This window comes from Malaya genurostris, chromosome 3 (genome assembly GCF_030247185.1).
Source record: "Malaya genurostris strain Urasoe2022 chromosome 3, Malgen_1.1, whole genome shotgun sequence".
Classification (NCBI taxonomy): Eukaryota; Metazoa; Arthropoda; class Insecta; order Diptera; family Culicidae; genus Malaya; species Malaya genurostris.
Window position 1 is genome coordinate 64,317,176 of NC_080572.1, and position 19,008 is coordinate 64,336,183.

General features: G+C 36.3%; 2 protein-coding genes and 1 pseudogene across 7 annotated transcripts in view; 2 read left to right on the forward strand and 1 right to left on the reverse strand.

The window, feature by feature from the left end:
* The first annotated feature begins 530 nt into the window (after positions 1–530).
* On the forward strand, positions 531–2,912 carry LOC131437432 (7-methylguanosine phosphate-specific 5'-nucleotidase). 2 transcript variants are annotated; one of them, XM_058606771.1, is made up of 4 exons: positions 542–702; positions 772–1,570; positions 1,686–2,112; positions 2,180–2,912. In XM_058606771.1, the coding sequence occupies exons 2-4, from the start codon at positions 1,206–1,208 to the stop codon at positions 2,294–2,296; spliced, it is 909 nt and encodes a 302-aa protein (XP_058462754.1). In that variant the 5' UTR covers positions 542–702; positions 772–1,205; the 3' UTR covers positions 2,297–2,912. The 2 variants fall into 2 exon arrangements, with proteins under 2 accessions (XP_058462753.1, XP_058462754.1); XM_058606770.1 differs by having other exon boundaries at positions 531–1,570.
* Positions 2,913–11,253: 8,341 nt separating this feature from the next.
* Positions 11,254–12,616, reverse strand: LOC131438587 (zinc finger protein 586-like; annotated as a pseudogene).
* A 5,420-nt stretch (positions 12,617–18,036) lies between these two features.
* LOC131436917 (beta-arrestin-1) overlaps positions 18,037–19,008 on the forward strand; it is a 249,149-nt gene continuing 248,177 nt past the window's right edge. For 3 of the 5 annotated variants that reach the window (XM_058605909.1, XM_058605900.1, XM_058605908.1), the window contains exon 1: positions 18,037–18,176. The gene's annotated coding sequence lies outside the window, so the exon portion shown is untranslated. Of the gene's footprint in view, positions 18,177–18,505; positions 18,641–19,008 lie in introns of those variants that run through there. The other 2 variants (XM_058605903.1, XM_058605905.1) reach the window with 2 other exon arrangements.

The following is a 19,008-nucleotide window of genomic DNA, read 5'->3' on the forward strand; positions in this document are numbered from 1 at the left end:
AATCAATGGTTTATTTTTTACGGGTAATGCACAATATCTGCGAGAGTGGCACAAGTGTGTCATTTCGGTTTTGGCAGGTATAGAATAATTTGTATTAGTTGACTCACTTATCAGGGTGTAACTTCATTGTTCTTGCAGGGGGCATAGATATAAACAAAGCGAAACAAGACTAAAAATCTTTGTTTCAGCGGAAATAGAAGAAAAAGTGAAAAAGGAATGGCATAAATTTTAAAAAATAATCTAATATTCATTGATTCATCAAATAAACGGGGTATTGTAACCAAATTCAAAACATTTATCGTTGTTTTTCTTGATTTATTATCAAGCTTTGAAAAACTGCATGCAGAAATATGTTAAAAAACAACGCATTGAAAAAAGTACTAATTTTTGGCAGTGTATTTGAAAGATTTATCTGGCATCTCTGCGCAGCATACATCGTTTCAGAACGAATCAAGGCGATTTTATGAGCAGGGGCTTTTTGAGAAGCTTTTGTACATAATTTGCTTGCATATCATAAATGCATAGACAGTTTAGACACCATACGCAAACAATAACAAACACCAGATATAACTAAACACGCGCACGAACAACAAAACATATTTATTTTCCAAAGCCATCGGTTTGGAATAAATCTGGTAATTTGATTGAATATGAATGTTTGGCGTTAACAATTTATTTACGTGAAAAAAAGTTCATTCAAAGGTCCTCCCGAAGAAAATTGTTAGTCTAACAAAGCATCACTTATCAACACATTTCTAATAATAATTTCAGTATATAATATAAAAGATAGTCTTCGAAGATATGAAATTTATGTGAGGGTAGCAAAGACCACTAGAGCTGGAGAATTGGAAAATGTTTACATAGACTTGCTGACACTTTCTCACAAACAAATCTAAAGTCGAGGTGTCACGTATCGTGTTCCATTGTATACTCAACTCAGCTGTTCACCGAGTGCATCTTTCTTTTCTATACGACAGTTCGCAACGTAATACCGAGGTGGTTATTCGTACGAAGGAGAATAATTTAAAAATAAAAGCAAAAACGCTCCCAAACCACTTGCACCCCCTTTCGACTCATCTCAGTTGCTAGGGTTTGACGTGAAAACAAAAAAAAATTGACACCGTGCATTCGTGAAAATTTCGTGTGGTACTTTAGTCGTGAACAAAATTCGCTTCTGGCAAACATTCGTGGCAGTTCGCAGCATAATGGTGGGACAGCGTAAATTTCGACTCGATGAAGTAACTGCCCTGACGGCGGACCACGTAAAGATCCGCGATCCGGACAAAGTGGAGCACATGCTGAATGAACTGGTCGCTGGAGGAATCGATAAATTACAGGTGGTGACAGATTTCGATTATACAATAACGAAACAGAAACTTAGCAATGGTGAAAAGATCCTCACAAGCTTCGGAATGTTCAATGAGTGCAAATCATTGCCTGTCAGCGTGCTGGAGGAATCCAAAAAGCTGTTCGAAAAATACCGGCCAATCGAAATCGATCCGCACATGCCGTTGGACGAGAAAATCGTCTACATGATGGAATGGTGGACAAAGACGGGTGAACTGCTGAAGTGAGTAAAATGTTTTGTTTCTACAGTCATTGCGAATTCTTCGAATAGTTCAAGTTTAGCTTAGCAATCAGTAACAATTGATAAACCTTTTCACTAAACTGTCTTTTACTTCAAGGGGTTTCCCGCTGCCACAGGAGGAAATAGCAGATGTTGCTAAACGGTTCAAGGAAGGTTTACGTGACGGAACACACCAAATGTTCAGCGATCTCAGTAGTTTACGCGTTCCGTGTTTGGTGTTCTCTGCCGGTCTAGGAGACTCCGTTGTTTCGGTTCTTCGACAAGCGGATGTAATGTACCCAAACGTGAAAGTGATCTCAAACTTTTTACAATATGGTGCAGACGGTAATCTGAACGGATTGCAAGAAAATATGATTCATACCTTCAACAAGAATGAAACTGCATTGAAAGGAACGGAATACTACGATCTGGTACACGATCGGGATCATGTAATTGTGATGGGAGATTCCCTAGGAGATGCTGGAATGGCCGATGGTATACCGTTGTCCTCGCACGTGTTGAAGATTGGATTTCTATTCGATCATGTAAGTGTTAAATGTTGGCGATACCTGAAATGGCTGTGCTAATTCTTGATTTTTTTATTTTTGATAGCCGGAACAGAACCTTCCACGCTATATGGATACATTCGATATAGTGCTGATTGATGACCAGACAATGAACGTCCCTCGCGCAATTTTAGAAATGGTTAAAAACAAGTCGCACAAGTGAACATAGCTTGTTTAATTCAGAAGAATTCGTACATTTCATCTTAGAGAGTGGAAACATTTTTACTCATCGTCCATGACATTCATAATCAAACTGTTAAAAACATCATAGAGACGTTTTGTTTTTTAATGTTCAATTAGTATGAATTTTTTATGGCTATAATTTGTTGAGTTTTGGGCATCATTGTTCACACGTATAAAACTACTTGATTTGAACGGAGGAAAATAGTAACAAATTTAGCCAAATCGACAAGTCCAACAAAAGAGTTTCGAATTAGATACGTATTTGTACGTACTTAACACTGAGGCATGTTACGGATTCGTACTTATTGGCAACCCTACATTATATTGAACAATTTAATATTACAAGGAAATCATCATATTAGTAAAATATTGAATTATGTTTCTAATCAAGGCAAACGATGGTATTTTTAGTGACCATACCCCAAATATTCATTGTACTAATAGATATGTAATAACATATAGTTCCGCAATTGTTGTATGTATGCCGAAAATAGATTGGAAAGTTTGATACAGTACATAATTTATTGTATGAAGTATAGCCAAATTTAACAAAATAAAAAGAATTGAAATGAAATTTTGGTTAATAAGAAATTAAATATGATTTTTTTCATTTATGCATCAAAGACTACAGGAGAGACCGAGGCTGGTTGGCCTAGTTCTGTTTTTGGAACTTCTGTATTCGTTTTGGTAAGACTTTTTGACAAAAGATTTGCGCTGTCACGCAGGTACAACTTTAGGGCACATATGTGATTTTGTAAGCGAAGCAACCCTTGAAATAATGAAGAGATCGCTGACATGAAAATTTTCATTCATTCCTTTTAAGACGCTCGAAGCTAACGGTCACTAGAAATAAATTGTCCTTACCAGTTTTTGCCTATAGAAAGGTATTAGAATTGCTGGAAAAACCGACTTTCGAACGGAGCCTCGGAGACCCATAGTGTTATATACCATTCGACTCAGTTCGACGAGATCGGAAAATGTGTGTGTGTGTGTGTGTGTGTGTGTGTGTGTGTGTGTGTGTGTGTGTGTGTGTGTGTGTGTGTGTGTGTGCACTTTTCGAAGATATTTGAACGCGTGACTTTGGGTTCCGGAGATCTGATTGTATAAGTGACGTAACCGACAAAAAGCGTTGTTTTTTGGAACGCGCTCAATTTTCTCAGAGATGGCTGAACCGATTTTAAGAAACTTGGGCTCGTTTGAAAGCTACTGTCGGGCCATTGATCAAGTTCGAAGATCAAATGGCTGTGACTTTTGGTTCCGGAGATATGATTGTATAAGTGACGTAACCGACAAAAAGCGTTGTATTTGAACGCGCTCAATTCTCTCAGAGATGGCTGAACCGATTTTAACAAACTTTGGCTCGTTGGAAAGCTACTGTCGGGCCATTGATAAAGTTCGAAGATCAAATGGCTGTGACTTTTGGTTCCAGATATATGATGGTTATATGTGACGTAACCGACAAAACACGTTGATTTTTACCGCTCTTATATATATATATATATATATATATATATATATATATATATATATATATATATATATATATATATATATATATATATATATATATATATATATATATATATATATATATATATATATATATATATATATATATATATATATAAGGGTGCCGAAATTTTGAGATCACCCTAATTTCGTAGAGCGCTAGTGCTCAAAAGTTTAAGCACATCGAAACATGTCCTCATGCGAAATTTGAGCTAAATCGGACATGCGTAAGTGGTGCTGCCCGGTGGTAAAGGTTTGACAATTTTCGATTTTGAAAAAGCACCATACCCAAGTAACAATTTTAATATTAATAAATACTTGTAGCTGTCTTCAATGCTACATCATGAATCTTGCATTAAAACTTTAAAATCCACGAAAGCCTACTGAAAACCTCTATAAGAGCATGTTCCTGCCAAGTGGACCATTCTTCATAAGGTTTATAAATCAAAAATGAAGAATTAGCATAAACCTGCGTTAAAACTCCAAATTCAAGAAAATTTTGAAACCAGTTTTACGATCAACATTTAAATTATTCGGAAAGAATGAATTCCGCTATGAATAAATTGTCGTTTTGATACTATTTTTCATGGCTATGTGTGTATCATGTCTGCTTTGAATGCAACCAGTAAGAATATATTAGATTTTATTTACAAGTTTGAGGTTTTTTCCAAACGATAAAAACTTCATGCGCTTTTATTTTTATCGTGAATGTTTGGATAAAAATAAGAATTGTAACTAATCGCCTTGAAATAAATGCAGTTTTTGCGAAAATTTCCATTATTTTTAAAAATTATTTTTTGTGATTCTTCGTCATTTTTGTATAAAACTATTTCGTGGCATTAAAACTTGTGTATACGTTCTGAAAATGAATCATTAAAGCCAATCATTTTTATTTGTTTTTGCATTTCGAAATATATTTGATGTCAATAAATGCTACGGTATAGGACACCATAATGGCGGCCATGAAATTTTCTTTAATGCAAATTACGCTTAACCCAAGAGACAATAAATCAAATAGCCCACAACAAATGTGTCATAAATATACTTTAGAATCCTCAAATTTGCTCTGAGTGAAACTGTCATCCAATGAACACGCACACACACAAAACTAGATTTATGAAAGAATTTAACTGACAATAATGTTTTAATGAATATGTTTGAAAGCAATATTAAGAGTGTTTGCATGGTTTTATTCTAGTACACATTGTTTTATTTTTAGTCCAGTTGTTAGTCTGGGTAAAAAGTTTTATAGAAGCTTTAAAAACTATGATATTACTTGTCAAAAGAGACATTTATTATAGTCGTCATAAAACAGGTAGTGATTTAACAAGGATAATTTTTTTAAATATTCACCCTCATTCTTGTTTACGTCCGTATCCGCAATACGACGAACGGGTACTTTCGAACGAATACGAATAAGCCATTCTTGTTTTCACTCGAATGAATTCAAACGCGACTTGTTTGCCACAAAATATTCAAATATCAGTAAACTTCTTAAAATAAATGCTAAGCCTTGATGTAATCAGTCCAATACATGTGATTAACCATATGCGAAACGCTAGAATGTATGCCATTTTAGTTTCAAACGAAACGTGTATTCGAACATCATTCGTACGAACGAAGTGTCCCATTCCCGTTTACGGATGAATAGACGAAATGCCGTGGTTTCGATTCGTCAGTTTATTGTTGCGAATCAACCGTTCGAACACATTGAAAAAAGTTTAACCGATCTCTAACAAAATTATTTTCGAATCTAAAGGTGATTTGTAATCAAATCATAAATTTGTGTTTTGCATAAATCATTTAGAAAGCATAGCAGTATAGTAAAATGCTGTTTTTTCTGGGGAGCCTTTGAATATATGCGAGGTTCAAAGTTTTTACGCATCAATTTTGCATCTATTAAGTTTTTTATGGAAAATACGCCATGGGTAAACATGCTTTATTTTATATTAAATTTTACCAATGAAATAAATATGTAGGCTATCGAAAACATGACAAAATTGCAAGAAAAATGCAATATATTTTTCGCAGATACTACTGATCGGACTGCTATTTCAAAAGCCTTTTTTTTACTTCGCACGAAGTTTAATTTGAAAATTTCATTTACCGACTTGGTCCTGAGTACGATATTTATTTATTATGTAGCATTCGTCACTTCCTTGATGCTTGGAATCTTCCTTAAAAAACTACCTGCGCTACCGATCCTTCTTTTGCACAGGAGTCGTGGACGTACACGTTCGAGCGAAAACAAGAATGGCTTGTTCGCATTCGTTCGAAAGCATGTGTTCGTTGTATGGTCGATACGGACGTAAGCAAACATGATGATACAAAATCAGTGAAAAAAACAAGTCAAATAACAAATGATATCAAAGATTTTTATTTACAACTCAAATCTGTACCAGAACTGATAGTTTAAAGTTGGATGGGCGTTGTTTTTATGCATGTACGATGTTCAAAAGTGTGATTGATTCGAACGTAAACGGGAATACGAATTTGCTATACTTTCGAACGTATCGCATACGGCCGTAAACAAGAATGAGGGTGATTACCATTTAATTCTGTTATAAGTATGTCACGTCACTATACAAATTCACTATGTATCTCACGACACTATAAATCTTGTATAATAAACGTCACATCACACATGTGACGTTTATTATACAAGATTTATAGTGTCGTGAGATACATAGTGAATTTGTATAGTGACGTGATATACTTATAACAGAATTAAATGGTAATATTTAAAAAATTTATCCTTGTAAAATCATTCTGTTCAAACACTCAAACGAAAAGTTAAGGTAGTGATTGAAAAATCAATTACAAAACTCCTATAAATTTCAATCAAAACCATTCGAATTGTTACTTGGGTAGGGGAGAGTACATGAAATTTCCAAAATCGAAAATTTTTTTTAATGCCAAAACTCTTAAAACTGCATAAAACATCGAAATTTAGTGTCATCTCAGAAAAAATGTATCAATGGAACACGTTTATTAGTGAAAAATGTTATGTTATTATGGTACGTACCAAAATTCCGCTCCTTGCTTTTTAGTTCTTATTTTAACTATTTCAGACTTGGGTTCCAGCATTAGAAAACTTTTCACAGCTGTCGTTTCCAGTGCGGTGAAATTTAATTTTCGAATGATAATTTCATTTGCTGAGAATGAAATTTCTGGTTTTTCACTGTCAGTACACACATTTTTCCGCTGAATCTCGGCAAATTGATTGCCTACATTTTGCATCGCCGAGTACTCGGTTTTATCTCGGATAAAATTGCGGAGTCTTGGCAATCTCCAATTTAACAAACGCCAGTTGTTACCGCAGTTGTCAGCAAAAAGTTTACTGCCTGCATAACCTTTATAGAAGCAATTGAAAGTAAACAAGGAATTCGTTCAGTAAAAACCACTCAAGCGAAGAGGTTGTGTTTCGATTATACTGGTTGGTGAGTTAACGGCTGCTATCGAGGCAATTCTAAGCTTCAGGTAGTAAAACTGCTTGTGCTAATCGCAAAGGCAATCCATCTCATTCTTGTTTACGTTCGTATCGACCATACGACGAACGGGTACTTTCGAACGAATACGAATAAGCCATTCTTGTTTTCACTCGAATGAATTCGAACGCGACTCGTTTGCCACAAAATATTCAAATAACAGTAAACTTCTTCAAATAAATGCTAAGCCTTGATGAAATCAGTCCAATTCTTGTGATTAACCCTATGCGAAACGCTAGAATGTATGTCAGTTTAGTTCGTACGAACGAAAAGTCACATTCTCGTTTACGGACGAAAAGACGAAATGCCGTGGTTTCGATTCGTCAGTTTAATGCTGCTAATCAACCGTTCGAACAATTCATTGAAAAAAGTTTAACCGATTTCCAAAAAAAATTTTCGAATCTAAAGTTGGTTTGCAATCAAAAAAAATTTTCGAATCTAAAGTTGGTTTGCAATCAAATCATAAATTTTGAGTTTTGGATAAAACATTTAGAAAGAGTGAAATGCTGTTTTTTTGGCAAGCTTTCGAATATATGCGCGGTTCCAAGTTTTTACACATTAAATTTTACATCTATAAGCTACTTTATGGAAAATATGCCATGGGTAAACATGCTTTATTTTATATTAAATGCATGAATTTATTAATGTAATAAATATGTAGAATCGAAAAAATGACAAAATTGCAAGAAAAATGCAACATATTTTTCGTAGATACAACAGATCGGGCTGCTATTTTCAATGCTTTTTTTTATTTGCACGAAGTTCAATTCCAAAATTTTATTTACTGACTTGAATAAAATTGATCTTGAGTACGACATTCATTTATTATGTACCATTTGTAAGCTCTTTGATGCTTGGGATCTTCCTAAAAAATTACCTGCAAAAAAAAACAAGTCAAATAACAAATGATATCAAATATTTTTCATTATAATTTAAGTCTGCAGTAGAACTGATGATTTGAAGTTGGATTAGCGTTGTTCTTATGCATGTACGATGTTTGAAAGTGTGATTGACTCGAACGTAAACGGTAATATGAATTTGGCATACTTTCGAACGTGACGCATACGGCCGTAAACAAGAATGAGGGTGTGTTATACAGGGTCCGCCATATAACTTTTTTTTAAACATGTAATAAAACACAGACGGTTTATCCGATTTCAAAATTTATTTTTTCATATTAAAGTGCAATCCTTCCGGTTTATTATGGAATATAATTTCATTCAAATGACTGCCTCGGCTGGCCTTGCAGTACGCCATAGGCTCGGTCCAGTTTTTTAGCTTGAGCTTGAGCTTGAGCGACCACCCCTGGTTGCTACTCCGTTACTGATCGGGATTAGCTGAAATTGTACAGGGAATTTTTAGATGATCCAACCTGGGACTGGTAAATCATCCTTCAATGTACATCTTCTGGTAACCCCAGAATTTATTGATCAGTACCGGCGCCGGTCAGGCCCCTGTAAGGAATGGGAAGGAATGTTAGTCCAACACTTGTTGTTACTAGAGGCCGTATATACTACTGGGCGCTCCACAAGTGTCACGGGAGAAGGATATTTGTTAGTAAAAATTTCAGTATTGGTATTATTCGTGCGCGACTCAGTATGTTCCGATTTCAAGATGCTCGGATGCACCACTAAACTCACTGACTTCCGGAGTGAACGTTTCCACAATAACCTAAATTGAAGTCAGGGAAGTCCCGATTCATAGCTCTTATTCGAGGAAACTGAAGAAAAATTTGTAAAACTATCGCGTAAAGAATAAAAACTTTCCTATTTTTTATAAATGAAATTACGTGATACAAAATAAACGAGTGAATAGGATTTAGACAAAATAGTTGATTCATTGCATTGACATATTCTGAACAGTTGTTATAAAATCATTTAAAATCACCAAATAAAGGTCAACAGATTTCACGCGCGTCTTGATTCTTTATTATTTTAATTATTTATTAAAATTAATAATTGGTAAAATTTGTTGATCTGGGCAGCTGGCTACCGAGAAAAATTTTAATTTATTTTTTGAAATATTAATATCAACTGTTTTTTACTATGTATTCAATATACCGATATATGTTATATCTATTATTAACTTTGTAATATCAACGGAATTGCGCAATAGTTGATTTTTATCTTTCAATTTATAGGTAATCCTGAAAGACAATCAGTAACATGGAAGAAGGAAACATTCCAAATAAAACTTTTCTGCGAAGTTAGACGGAAATTGATAGGTTGAATGAAGAGGTAATAGTAAGTAAAGTAATAGTAGGTAATAGTAAAATAGAGCAATCAGAAGTGAAACATTGAAAATATCTGCTAACTGAAAGGAAAAAGAAACTCCTGCAATTGTCGCCTTTTACGACATGGAACCAGGAACCCAGTGGATCTATTCTTGGTTCATTTTTTTCCGCCGGATTCCACACGGCATCTAGGCTGGTACTGTCCGGAGAGAGCTAATAGGTACTATCAATCTCCTAGTGGACCCCAGCCCCTCCATACGCTCGGTTCAGTTTTTTAGTACATTTTCGATTGTATGCAGCTTTATTTCAGCTATGGCTGCACGAATGTTGTCCTTCAAGGCTTGAATTGTCTATGGCTTGTCCACATACCACTTATCTTTGACAGCCCCCCAAAGATAATAGTCTAACGGTGTCAAATCACAGCTCCGAGGCGGCCAAACGACATCCAAATTTCAACTGATAATTCGATCTTCGAAGACTGTGCGCAGAAGATCGATCGTAGCGTTGGCTATGTGCACGGAGCGCTGTCTTGTTGGAACCATATGGTGTCCAAGTCTTCCTCTTCAAGTAACGGGAAGAACCAATCGCTAATCATGGCGCGGTAGCGCTCGCCATTGAACGTGACGGCAGCTCCTGTCTCATTTTCGGAGAAAAATGATGCCGCCAGACCAAAATCCGCTCCAAACCGTCACTCTCTGAGGATGCATCGGCTTCTCCATAATAACGTGCGGGTTTTTCGTCCCCCAGATGCAACAATTTTGCTTATTAACATACCCGCCGAGATGAAAATGTGCCTCATCCGAGAAGATGATTTTTTGTCAAAAATTTTCACACACATTCCGCAACATTACCATGATTTTCAAAGTAAAACTGCACTATTTTCACGCGTTCCTCAAGCGTATACACAACCATTTTCGTTCAGCGGAAGGATAAAACTAAGTTTCTGTCGAATCAGAAGTGACATTAAGGTTACCAATGTCGAAATAACCGCTAGTTAAAAAAATGTTAGATGACGGACCCTGTATATCGTTTTTTTACCTTTACCCTAATTGTGGTTATTTGCCGGATGAGTATGAATAACCTAAGACAAGACCTGACAACGGGGGGGCTGCTTTTGTTCCAAAATGGACCAGTTTCTGATTGGCTGATTTTGATGTTGCTACCCGCACATTGTGAAAAGAAAAAACTTTTGCAGGGTTCGCGAGCAATGATGCCAAGTATAACGAAAATCAGAAAACAAGTTTATTATTGTATAATTTTAGCTCACCAATGAAAATGAAAATTTTCAGAGGATCTTTTACTTTTTTTCAATTTTATTTGTAATAAATGTTTATAGTGGCTGCACTGTGTAATTAAAATCAGCATCAAGCCGTTTTTCTTTCTAGTGAATTAAAGTGTAAGCAAAACCGATTTGTTAAATTAGTGTAAACTCGAAAGTGTGTTTAGTTTTACGAGAAGAATGAACTGTTGTGTTCCACACTGAGGTCGTACTTTCATCCGGATTCGACTACTGGTTCCGGAATTATATGGTGACGTATATTGAAGTTTTTGTACCCTCACTAGAAAATGGATCCTACTCACTTTTCTCAGAGATTGCAGAACAGATAGTCCCATTTTTCTGAGTCGAAGAGGCGAATGACCTTAAGATTAAAACCGTCACAACTCCGGAAGTAAAGAAATGAAAGCATGCAAGATTCACACAATCTCTCATTTTCTAATTAACAACTTATTTATTCAAGAAGTGCAGAATAGTAAAAGTTCCCTGTTAACATTTCCAATCTAAGGTTCTTTTCGTATGTCATCCGTTATATTTTTAGTACTGATCGAAGGCTTTGCATTTTTTCGTTGCTGTGGTTTCTTGCAACCAGTTTCACTACTTTCTTGTGGCTGGTGAGTTCGACCGTGCTGCCGTAAATGATTCATTGTACGGAATTTCTTAGTACAAAGCTTACACTCGAAAGGACGCTCACCGGTATGAATACGTAAATGATCTTTGAGATATTCTCTGAAAGAAACTTTAAATTAGAATTAGATTCCATTGTCGAACATCCTAGCGTCTTACCCTACTATAAAAGATTTCCCACAAAACGAGCAAATGAACTTACGCACTCCAAGATGTTTCTGTTTATGCTTGTAAAGGTACTTATTCGAGTTGAAAACCATGTCGCACTGATCACATTTGTACTGTAGTTCTGAATTGTACTGAACACTTTACCACAAACATCGCAGGGATATCGTATCATTAGATGTTCCTTTTCTCTGTGCTGACGAAGATTCTCCTTGCGGCAGTAAGTTTTATCGCAATGATCACATTTAAACGGCCTTCCTGTTGGATCATTGTGCACCATTAGGTGTTCCTTGAGACCACGTTTCAGCACAAGTCCACATATCGGACACTGGCGACTATAATTGTAACGTTTCTTACCTATCGGTTTTTGCATCACGACCTTATCGTCTTCGTATTGTTCTGCAGTTTGAAGCGTAGGATTTGAGTTTGTCACATCTGCATCCAACTTCTGATCATCATCGCTCAGTACTTCATGTGTTCCGAACATTCCCGTCGTGTCTTCTTCTATATACAATTGCTCCATCTTAACATTGTCAATTATCATCCCCGGTGCGACACAAATTTCTTCAGTTTCTTCGATCTGGCTATCTGCTAATTCTTCGAGAAACCGATATGACTCATTACATTTCGTCAGAAAGTTATGCCAGTCCCGTAAAGCATCCACACATGCCGTACAGAGGAAATTCGGAAGCCTATCATTTGGACTAATCGAAATGTAGCTGGGTTGGAGAATTTCTACCAATTCTACCTTCATTGTGTTGTTCTGCATGAAAATTTCTTCTAGTTTCTCGGACGTCAAACAACACCGACAGACGGTCGAAAAATCTGCCTTTATAACTGTATAACTTTCCACGGAAATTTCAACAGATTCGCACATTTTACGGCTCGATCCGGTTGTTTTGATGATTGATATACCAATGTTTTGTTACTAGAAGTGCAATTTAAAAGCAATTTGGACTAAATTAAAAGCGATCTAAATAGGGAATGATTGTTTACCATTCTTCTGTCATTTTAAAGAATAGCTGACAACCAACACTCTCACCTTATCTAAAAGCTCCGAGAGAAAATGTTTCAACATCAAACAGAGTCTTCGACATACGTAGAGTTCCGCAAAGAGTAGAACGCTCAACGACCAACAAAATATAATCGCTTTCTGAGTGGGTAACCATAGTTTTCAAATGCTGTGAATTCTTAGGGCATATTCAGGAGTGTTCTAGTTCTAGACGCATAATTTATGTCAGTTTTAAAATTTAAATCTAAAAATTATAACAAAATAATCTGGCAGCCCTAGCAGCGTTTTATCTGTGTTTCAAATATAGAAGAAATAGAACGGCAGTGTATACCAGTTTTAAATTTGACAGTAGAACTGGTCGAATAAATAAAACTAATACGGATTGCTGGGAATACGTTTGTTTCAGTTTCATTTACATTATAGACCACCCATATGAATCTTGCAGCTGCTGAATTTGCTCTTAGTAGAGATGGGCAATTCGTTCGCGAACGGTTCAAAAGAACTAGTTCTTTTGAAAGAATGATTTCGCCCCATACGGCAGGATATGTCTGCCAGATTTCCAGCAAAAGACTGGCAACAATGCAACAACCGTTTCCGGCAGAGAATTTCGCCTAGCGGTTATTATCGGTTCTGTTTCTGTCGGATTCTTGCCATACAAGATGGGCAGAACCTTTTTGAATCGGTTCTACATTTTTAGCGTCTTTTTTAATTTTTACAATAAAAAGTACTTATGTAAGGCATAAATCAAATAAACATTAGATTTCCCAGTGTAATACTAATGTAGTTGAGCAACCCGTGACAGCAAAAGCACCGTCTGGTGGAGAATGGGTGCGTAAATGCTCCTAAAATGCATGCATGAAGTTGCCTGCGCATTTAACAAAACCACAGTAGCTAATGGAGGTGCTGTTAGTGTCACCGTACAGTCGGAAATCTATGTTTATTTGATTTATGTGTAAGGGAATAAGTTATTGCCCTTCATATATACTAATTAGGGAAAATGTTATTGCCAATAACATTGCTTTCTCACTATCAAACACACCCATATTTCAATCACATTTACCTCGTCTTAAGATTCGTTTTTTGTATGTACATGCGGGATTGACGAATATCAAATGAAGTCGAACAAAAAAAGAAAAAAGAAGGGAGAGAGAAATAAACAAGACACGATCTCGTGCATAATAACTACCCGGGTTTGCAGTTGAATGCATAGGGCACTGGTCTTACAAACCAGTTGTCGTATGTTCGAGCCCCGAGCTGGAAGGATTCGTAGTGTCAGTAGGACCGTAGCACCAGTCATGCAATGGTTCTGTACACTCTGAATCGGCTGCGAAGTCTGTTGAAACAGAAGCTCAAATTCCACTACAGGAATGTAATACCAAGGCTTTACTTTGCTTGCATATTAACTGGAAGCCTCACACAGAGGTTTGACTCTAGTTGAGCGAAACTTTGTAATTATTCTGTGGCATCATGCCTTTACAGGTATTTATTTTCTACTTATTTTGTACCATTTGTTGGGAGTATATTCAAATAAAACTGAGAAATAAGGCATTTCATAGGCAGAAAATTTGAAAATCTGGTGAAATCTACAAAATTTTGCAAAAGATCTGGTTTGGTAGTGTCTGTCATTCCGGTAACAAAATTTCTTGAGAGGAAAGATTTCGAGATTTTACCTGTTTTCCTAATTTGGGATACTTGTGTAATTCAAGATTGTTTTTAACATTTAAAAATCAAAACATAATTTTCTCTTCAACATTTTTGTGAGAAAAATTTTGAAAGAGTTCTTTTAAAGATAGCATTCAGCAAAGCTTTTAAAAACTATTACGTAAGAGCAATCGAGAAATCATTTGTGCAATATAATCTGTAAATAGTGTAGTTCTGACGACAAGCAAAAATGATGACAACATTGAAAATCTGTTTCGAATGCCTGATTGTTTGGCTGAAAAGTTTATTAATGTTTTAAATAAACTTCTTAATACGTAATAGAGGAATTATCGGTTTGCCTGGTCTACCCAAAACTTCATTCAATTCAGTTAGGTCATTTAGTTAAGAGCGAGCGGCATCGAAATTCAAGGACGAGAAAGCAATCGGCTGACGAGAAAGCACACCAACTTTATCTGTAATGCTTTCATTGTAGATCACGGGTTGCTAGGAACACATCGAGAAGAAAGAACAAATTAGTATACACACTTGAAACTTTGATCGCGATGAAAAAAGATGCCGAAAACGAACGGCGAAGTGATATTTTACTGTAATTTCGGGAAAGGTAACTCTTTCTAAAATACTCAGTTCATTATTTCCCAATTTCAATAAGCTTTTCAGTCAAACATTTAGGCATCCGAAATAGCTTCTCAAAGTAACAATCCAGAACTGTTGACAACACTGTAAGCAGTAGCGTTACGTGAATGTGGTACCCAAATAGTCTCGTGATGTAAATGCTGCTCCCAAAATATTGTTGATTGCGGAGACATCTGCTAGAGATCGCCACGCTGAATGAGTAAATTTTACATTTCCTTCCCCGCCGAACACACCTACAAATAAGCCCAGTATATGAAAACTAGTGATGCCACGTATGCAGATTTATTTCTGCTGTAACAGATTTACGGCAGATATTTAAGGATTTTACTTATTATCAAATGGGATGAAGATCCTTGTAACGCTAATCTAAAGAATGAAATTAATTGGATTCTGGTATGATATATTTCTTGAAATATTCAATGTTAAATCGAGCCATTACTTTCGTTGTAGCCGGAATCTGATTTTCGGTGGAATTTCAAACTGTGTTCTCTACTGGAAATGACATGAAACTGCATTCATTCTACTGTGTAAATGCTTTGCAGTATTTTCTTCATCTATTGTTACATCTATACATTTCCGAACCTGTCAGTTCTTCCGGAAACATAATGTTGAAATCAATAAATCTGCGAATGCTTAATTTAACTGGAATGTTAGTTTTGTATTTAAAATATCATTTTAACTAATTGCTTAAAAAAATCTAAGTGTACAGAAAGACATTTTAAGATTCTCTTCTTTTAACACAATTACAAACAGGAATACGAATACAAATGAAGTTTGTTTAGTGTGTTTGTAAACAATCAAACTTATTTCGAATACGGGAGTTAAGTAAGAAAAATGCAAACAGACAGAAAAGAAGGGGGGTCAAAACAGGAACATGTGCACAAACTCTCCCAATCGATGTTTGTTTGTTGCAGTAATTACATACGTGACTGTTACTTCATGGGAACTTTAGATATTGTAATCATCTACAGTAGGCTCATTCAGAGGTTAACCTAAGTTTGTGCTTAGGGCACACTACCGTTTTTACATTTAGACGAAACGTAAAGAAAAGTAGAGTAGGTTCCCAACTAACCAAAAGTTCGGATAAAAGGGACTGATTTGGCTTAAGCAGCTCTCAGTTCATCAATAGCATTCTAAGCAGCCCATTTTTTAAGTAATTATCCACACTTGAAAGTTCGCGCGACGCAACCGAACGAACTTCTGAATTGCTTATAAAATACATTGTTCAGCTTCTATGGAGCGAAAAGTTCACGCAGAACTTGTTCTGTACTTCGAACTGTCAAAAATTGCCACATTGGGTTAGTTTATTACACAATTTTTTGTAAACATTTTAGTTTATTACACTTAAAGATTACTAATCAAGATATCTCAACAATGTAATAACTTGTAAGTAGATTGGTTTTTAGAAGAATCGCAGTAAATGGTTGATCTAACAATTCAATAAGCTTTTCAGTTAAACATTTAGGCATCCGTTTACTCGTTCGCTCTACTCTGGAATATTGTTCAGCTGTTTGGAACCCTCACTACCTCAATGGCGTTAATAGAATCGAGTCGATTCAACGTAGATTCGTTCGATTCGCTCTTCGCCGTTTACCTTGGACCAATCCTCATCAACTACCGCCCGCATACGCATGACTAAACGCTGCCAGCTGGAAAAATATGGCTGGCAGACATTCTGGTGACCGACTGCCTCACCGCTGCCAGATATACAACTCAAACGATACAACCGTATCCACCAGGATTTTTCCACATTGAAATCTTTGACATTTTCAGCGAAGGTGAGAAGATGAAAACGCCCGGCTAACTTAGATACAGGCGACTTTGTTTTGTCAAATTGGATTTGAAAACCGTCACTAAATCAATTTTTGTAGCCGTCTGGTGGCCATGGCTGCCCAGGTAGCCAAAACGCTATGCGGGCGAGCTATGAAAGTCGCGGATTCCTAATCGGTCTAGACACACTGCAAGTAAGACGGGAGCTATCGCGTGCTTTAATGATAGTAGATGTTTTGAATGATAGGATCGACTGCCCCACTTTGCTCCGTGAAGTCAACATCAATGTTCGTCCTCGAGCTCTCCGCAACAACGCTTTTCTTCGATTTCCTTTACGCCGCACTAACTACGGGATAAACGGTGTGATTATCGGCTTACAACGGTCATTCAATCGAGTGTCATCTGAGTTCGACTTCAATCTTTCACGGCATAAAATAAGGACCAAATTCTTACATAGTATTAGAAATAATCATTAGGACCACATCGTGTCTGTTGATTTTACAATAAATAAATAAATAAATAAAACAAATAAATCCGAAATAGCTTCTCAAAGTAACAATCCAGAACTGTTGATAATACTGCAAACATTAGCGTTAAGTGAATTTAGTACCCGAATAGTCTCGCGATGTGAATGCTGCTCCAAAAATATTGTCGATTACAGAGACATCTGCTATAGATCGCCACGCTGAATGAGTAAATTTTACATTTCCTTCCCCGCAGCACACACGTACAAATAAGCCCAGTATATGAAAACTAGTGATGCAGATTTATTTCTGCTGTAACAGATTTACGCTGCAGATATTTAAGGATTTTACTTATTATCAAATGTTAAATGGACATTTTTACATCTTTAGAGCATTTGACTTTCATTTCGGCTTGCAAAAAAGCGATATTTGTTTCCACTGTCACTGCTTCAGTTTTTTTGCACAAAGTTTTCAAACCCAGCCTAAAAATTTAACCTGCTATCCCTGATGTAAATGGCATACGGCATTTGTACTAACTTTAGTGTGTGAGCAAAAAAATATATTGTTTTCTGTATCCTAATTAAGAAAATAGGCGAAACTCTTAAATTTTATTTTCATTTAAGAAATATTCAGACTGAATCACAGCTGCTGAATTCATTTAGAAGAAAACACAATTTTGTGGAGAGAGAGACATTTTAAGAATTTCTTTTCAGGAAAATTTTGATAAATTTCGTCTGCCACCGGAATCCGGCTGTTGAACCAATAAAACGATATTTTTAAAACAGCATTCATTTTCATTCATTCCCCCCATATATCTTATATAGACTGAAACATCGCAATGGTTTCGTTTTCGAAAAAGCTTGAGATTGTCTCACACCAACACAACTGAGCAGCCGCATCACATCGTGTAGTAAGCACACGAAGAATCCGTGCTGGAATAGTGGACTCAGTCAGACCGTCACAAGACTTGTCATCTTGCGCTGGTGCTTTTCGGGTATTAGCCTCTGTTCCATGGCCAATGGTGAGATTCGATTTTTTTGCTCTATTGCTCGATGGAAATAATGCAACCAGCTCAAAGTGTGCTTTATTGCGTAGTAGTGTCCGGAAGAAGTATTTCTGTTGAGCTCCATAGTTGCTGAAAACGCTCGATGATGGAATGGTGGTTTTTCTGTGAGCTGTAGCCGGAAAAAGCTAGAAGAAAAAAAAATTCGTGTGAAGTGTGATACGAAGGCGGGGGCAAAAGCTGTCGAAAAGCAATGATCTACCAACACACATGTTTCGGAGTATTCGTGTGAATCATCACTTTTTCTGCGCTAGTGTGTTCGATTTGCGATTCTGTTTTGTTTGTAGCATTTGCACATAGAACACGGTGGAGAACATCGCCGTTTTCTTATTAGAAGATAGTGTCAAGTTTGCTGGCGACGTCCACGGAATACGTCAAGGATAACAACAAACAGGCTACTCGAAACGGGTTAATCAAATAGTGTATATATTTGCTGCTCTTGATAAGAGGCTGGAGAAAAAAAAACAAATACTAATATGACACGGTCTAGCGCATTTATTTGATACATACACTCGTCCGTGCTGCCTTTACGATACGCACAGCGAAGGCGACTATTGTACAGAAGGAAGAAAACTGTCAAAATTCACATCTAGGGTTGTCAAAAGCTTTTTGAATCGGCTGTGTTTTTTAGTGGTTTTAATTTTTAAAATATATTTTCGGACAAAATATGGTACAATTGATGCTCGTGGTCATCGATGAATATTATCGTTCGTTCTTATTCAATGAGTATTAAGTTTTCAAGCATAATGTTTTGGAATAGTTGTTCGTAATTTTGGAAATGAGAGAGGGA

What these genes read in the sequence shown, in the direction of transcription:
- LOC131437432 (XM_058606770.1), top strand. Translation starts at nt 1,206, where the DNA reads ATGGTGGGACAGCGTAAATTTCGACTCGATGAAGTAACTGCCCTGACG. An exon ending in AAGACGGGTGAACTGCTGAA is followed by an intron (nt 1,571 to 1,685) that starts GTGAGTAAAATG and finishes TTTTACTTCAAG; the next exon opens with GGGTTTCCCGCTGCCACAGG. An exon ending in TTGGATTTCTATTCGATCAT is followed by an intron (nt 2,113 to 2,179) that starts GTAAGTGTTAAA and finishes TATTTTTGATAG; the next exon opens with CCGGAACAGAACCTTCCACG.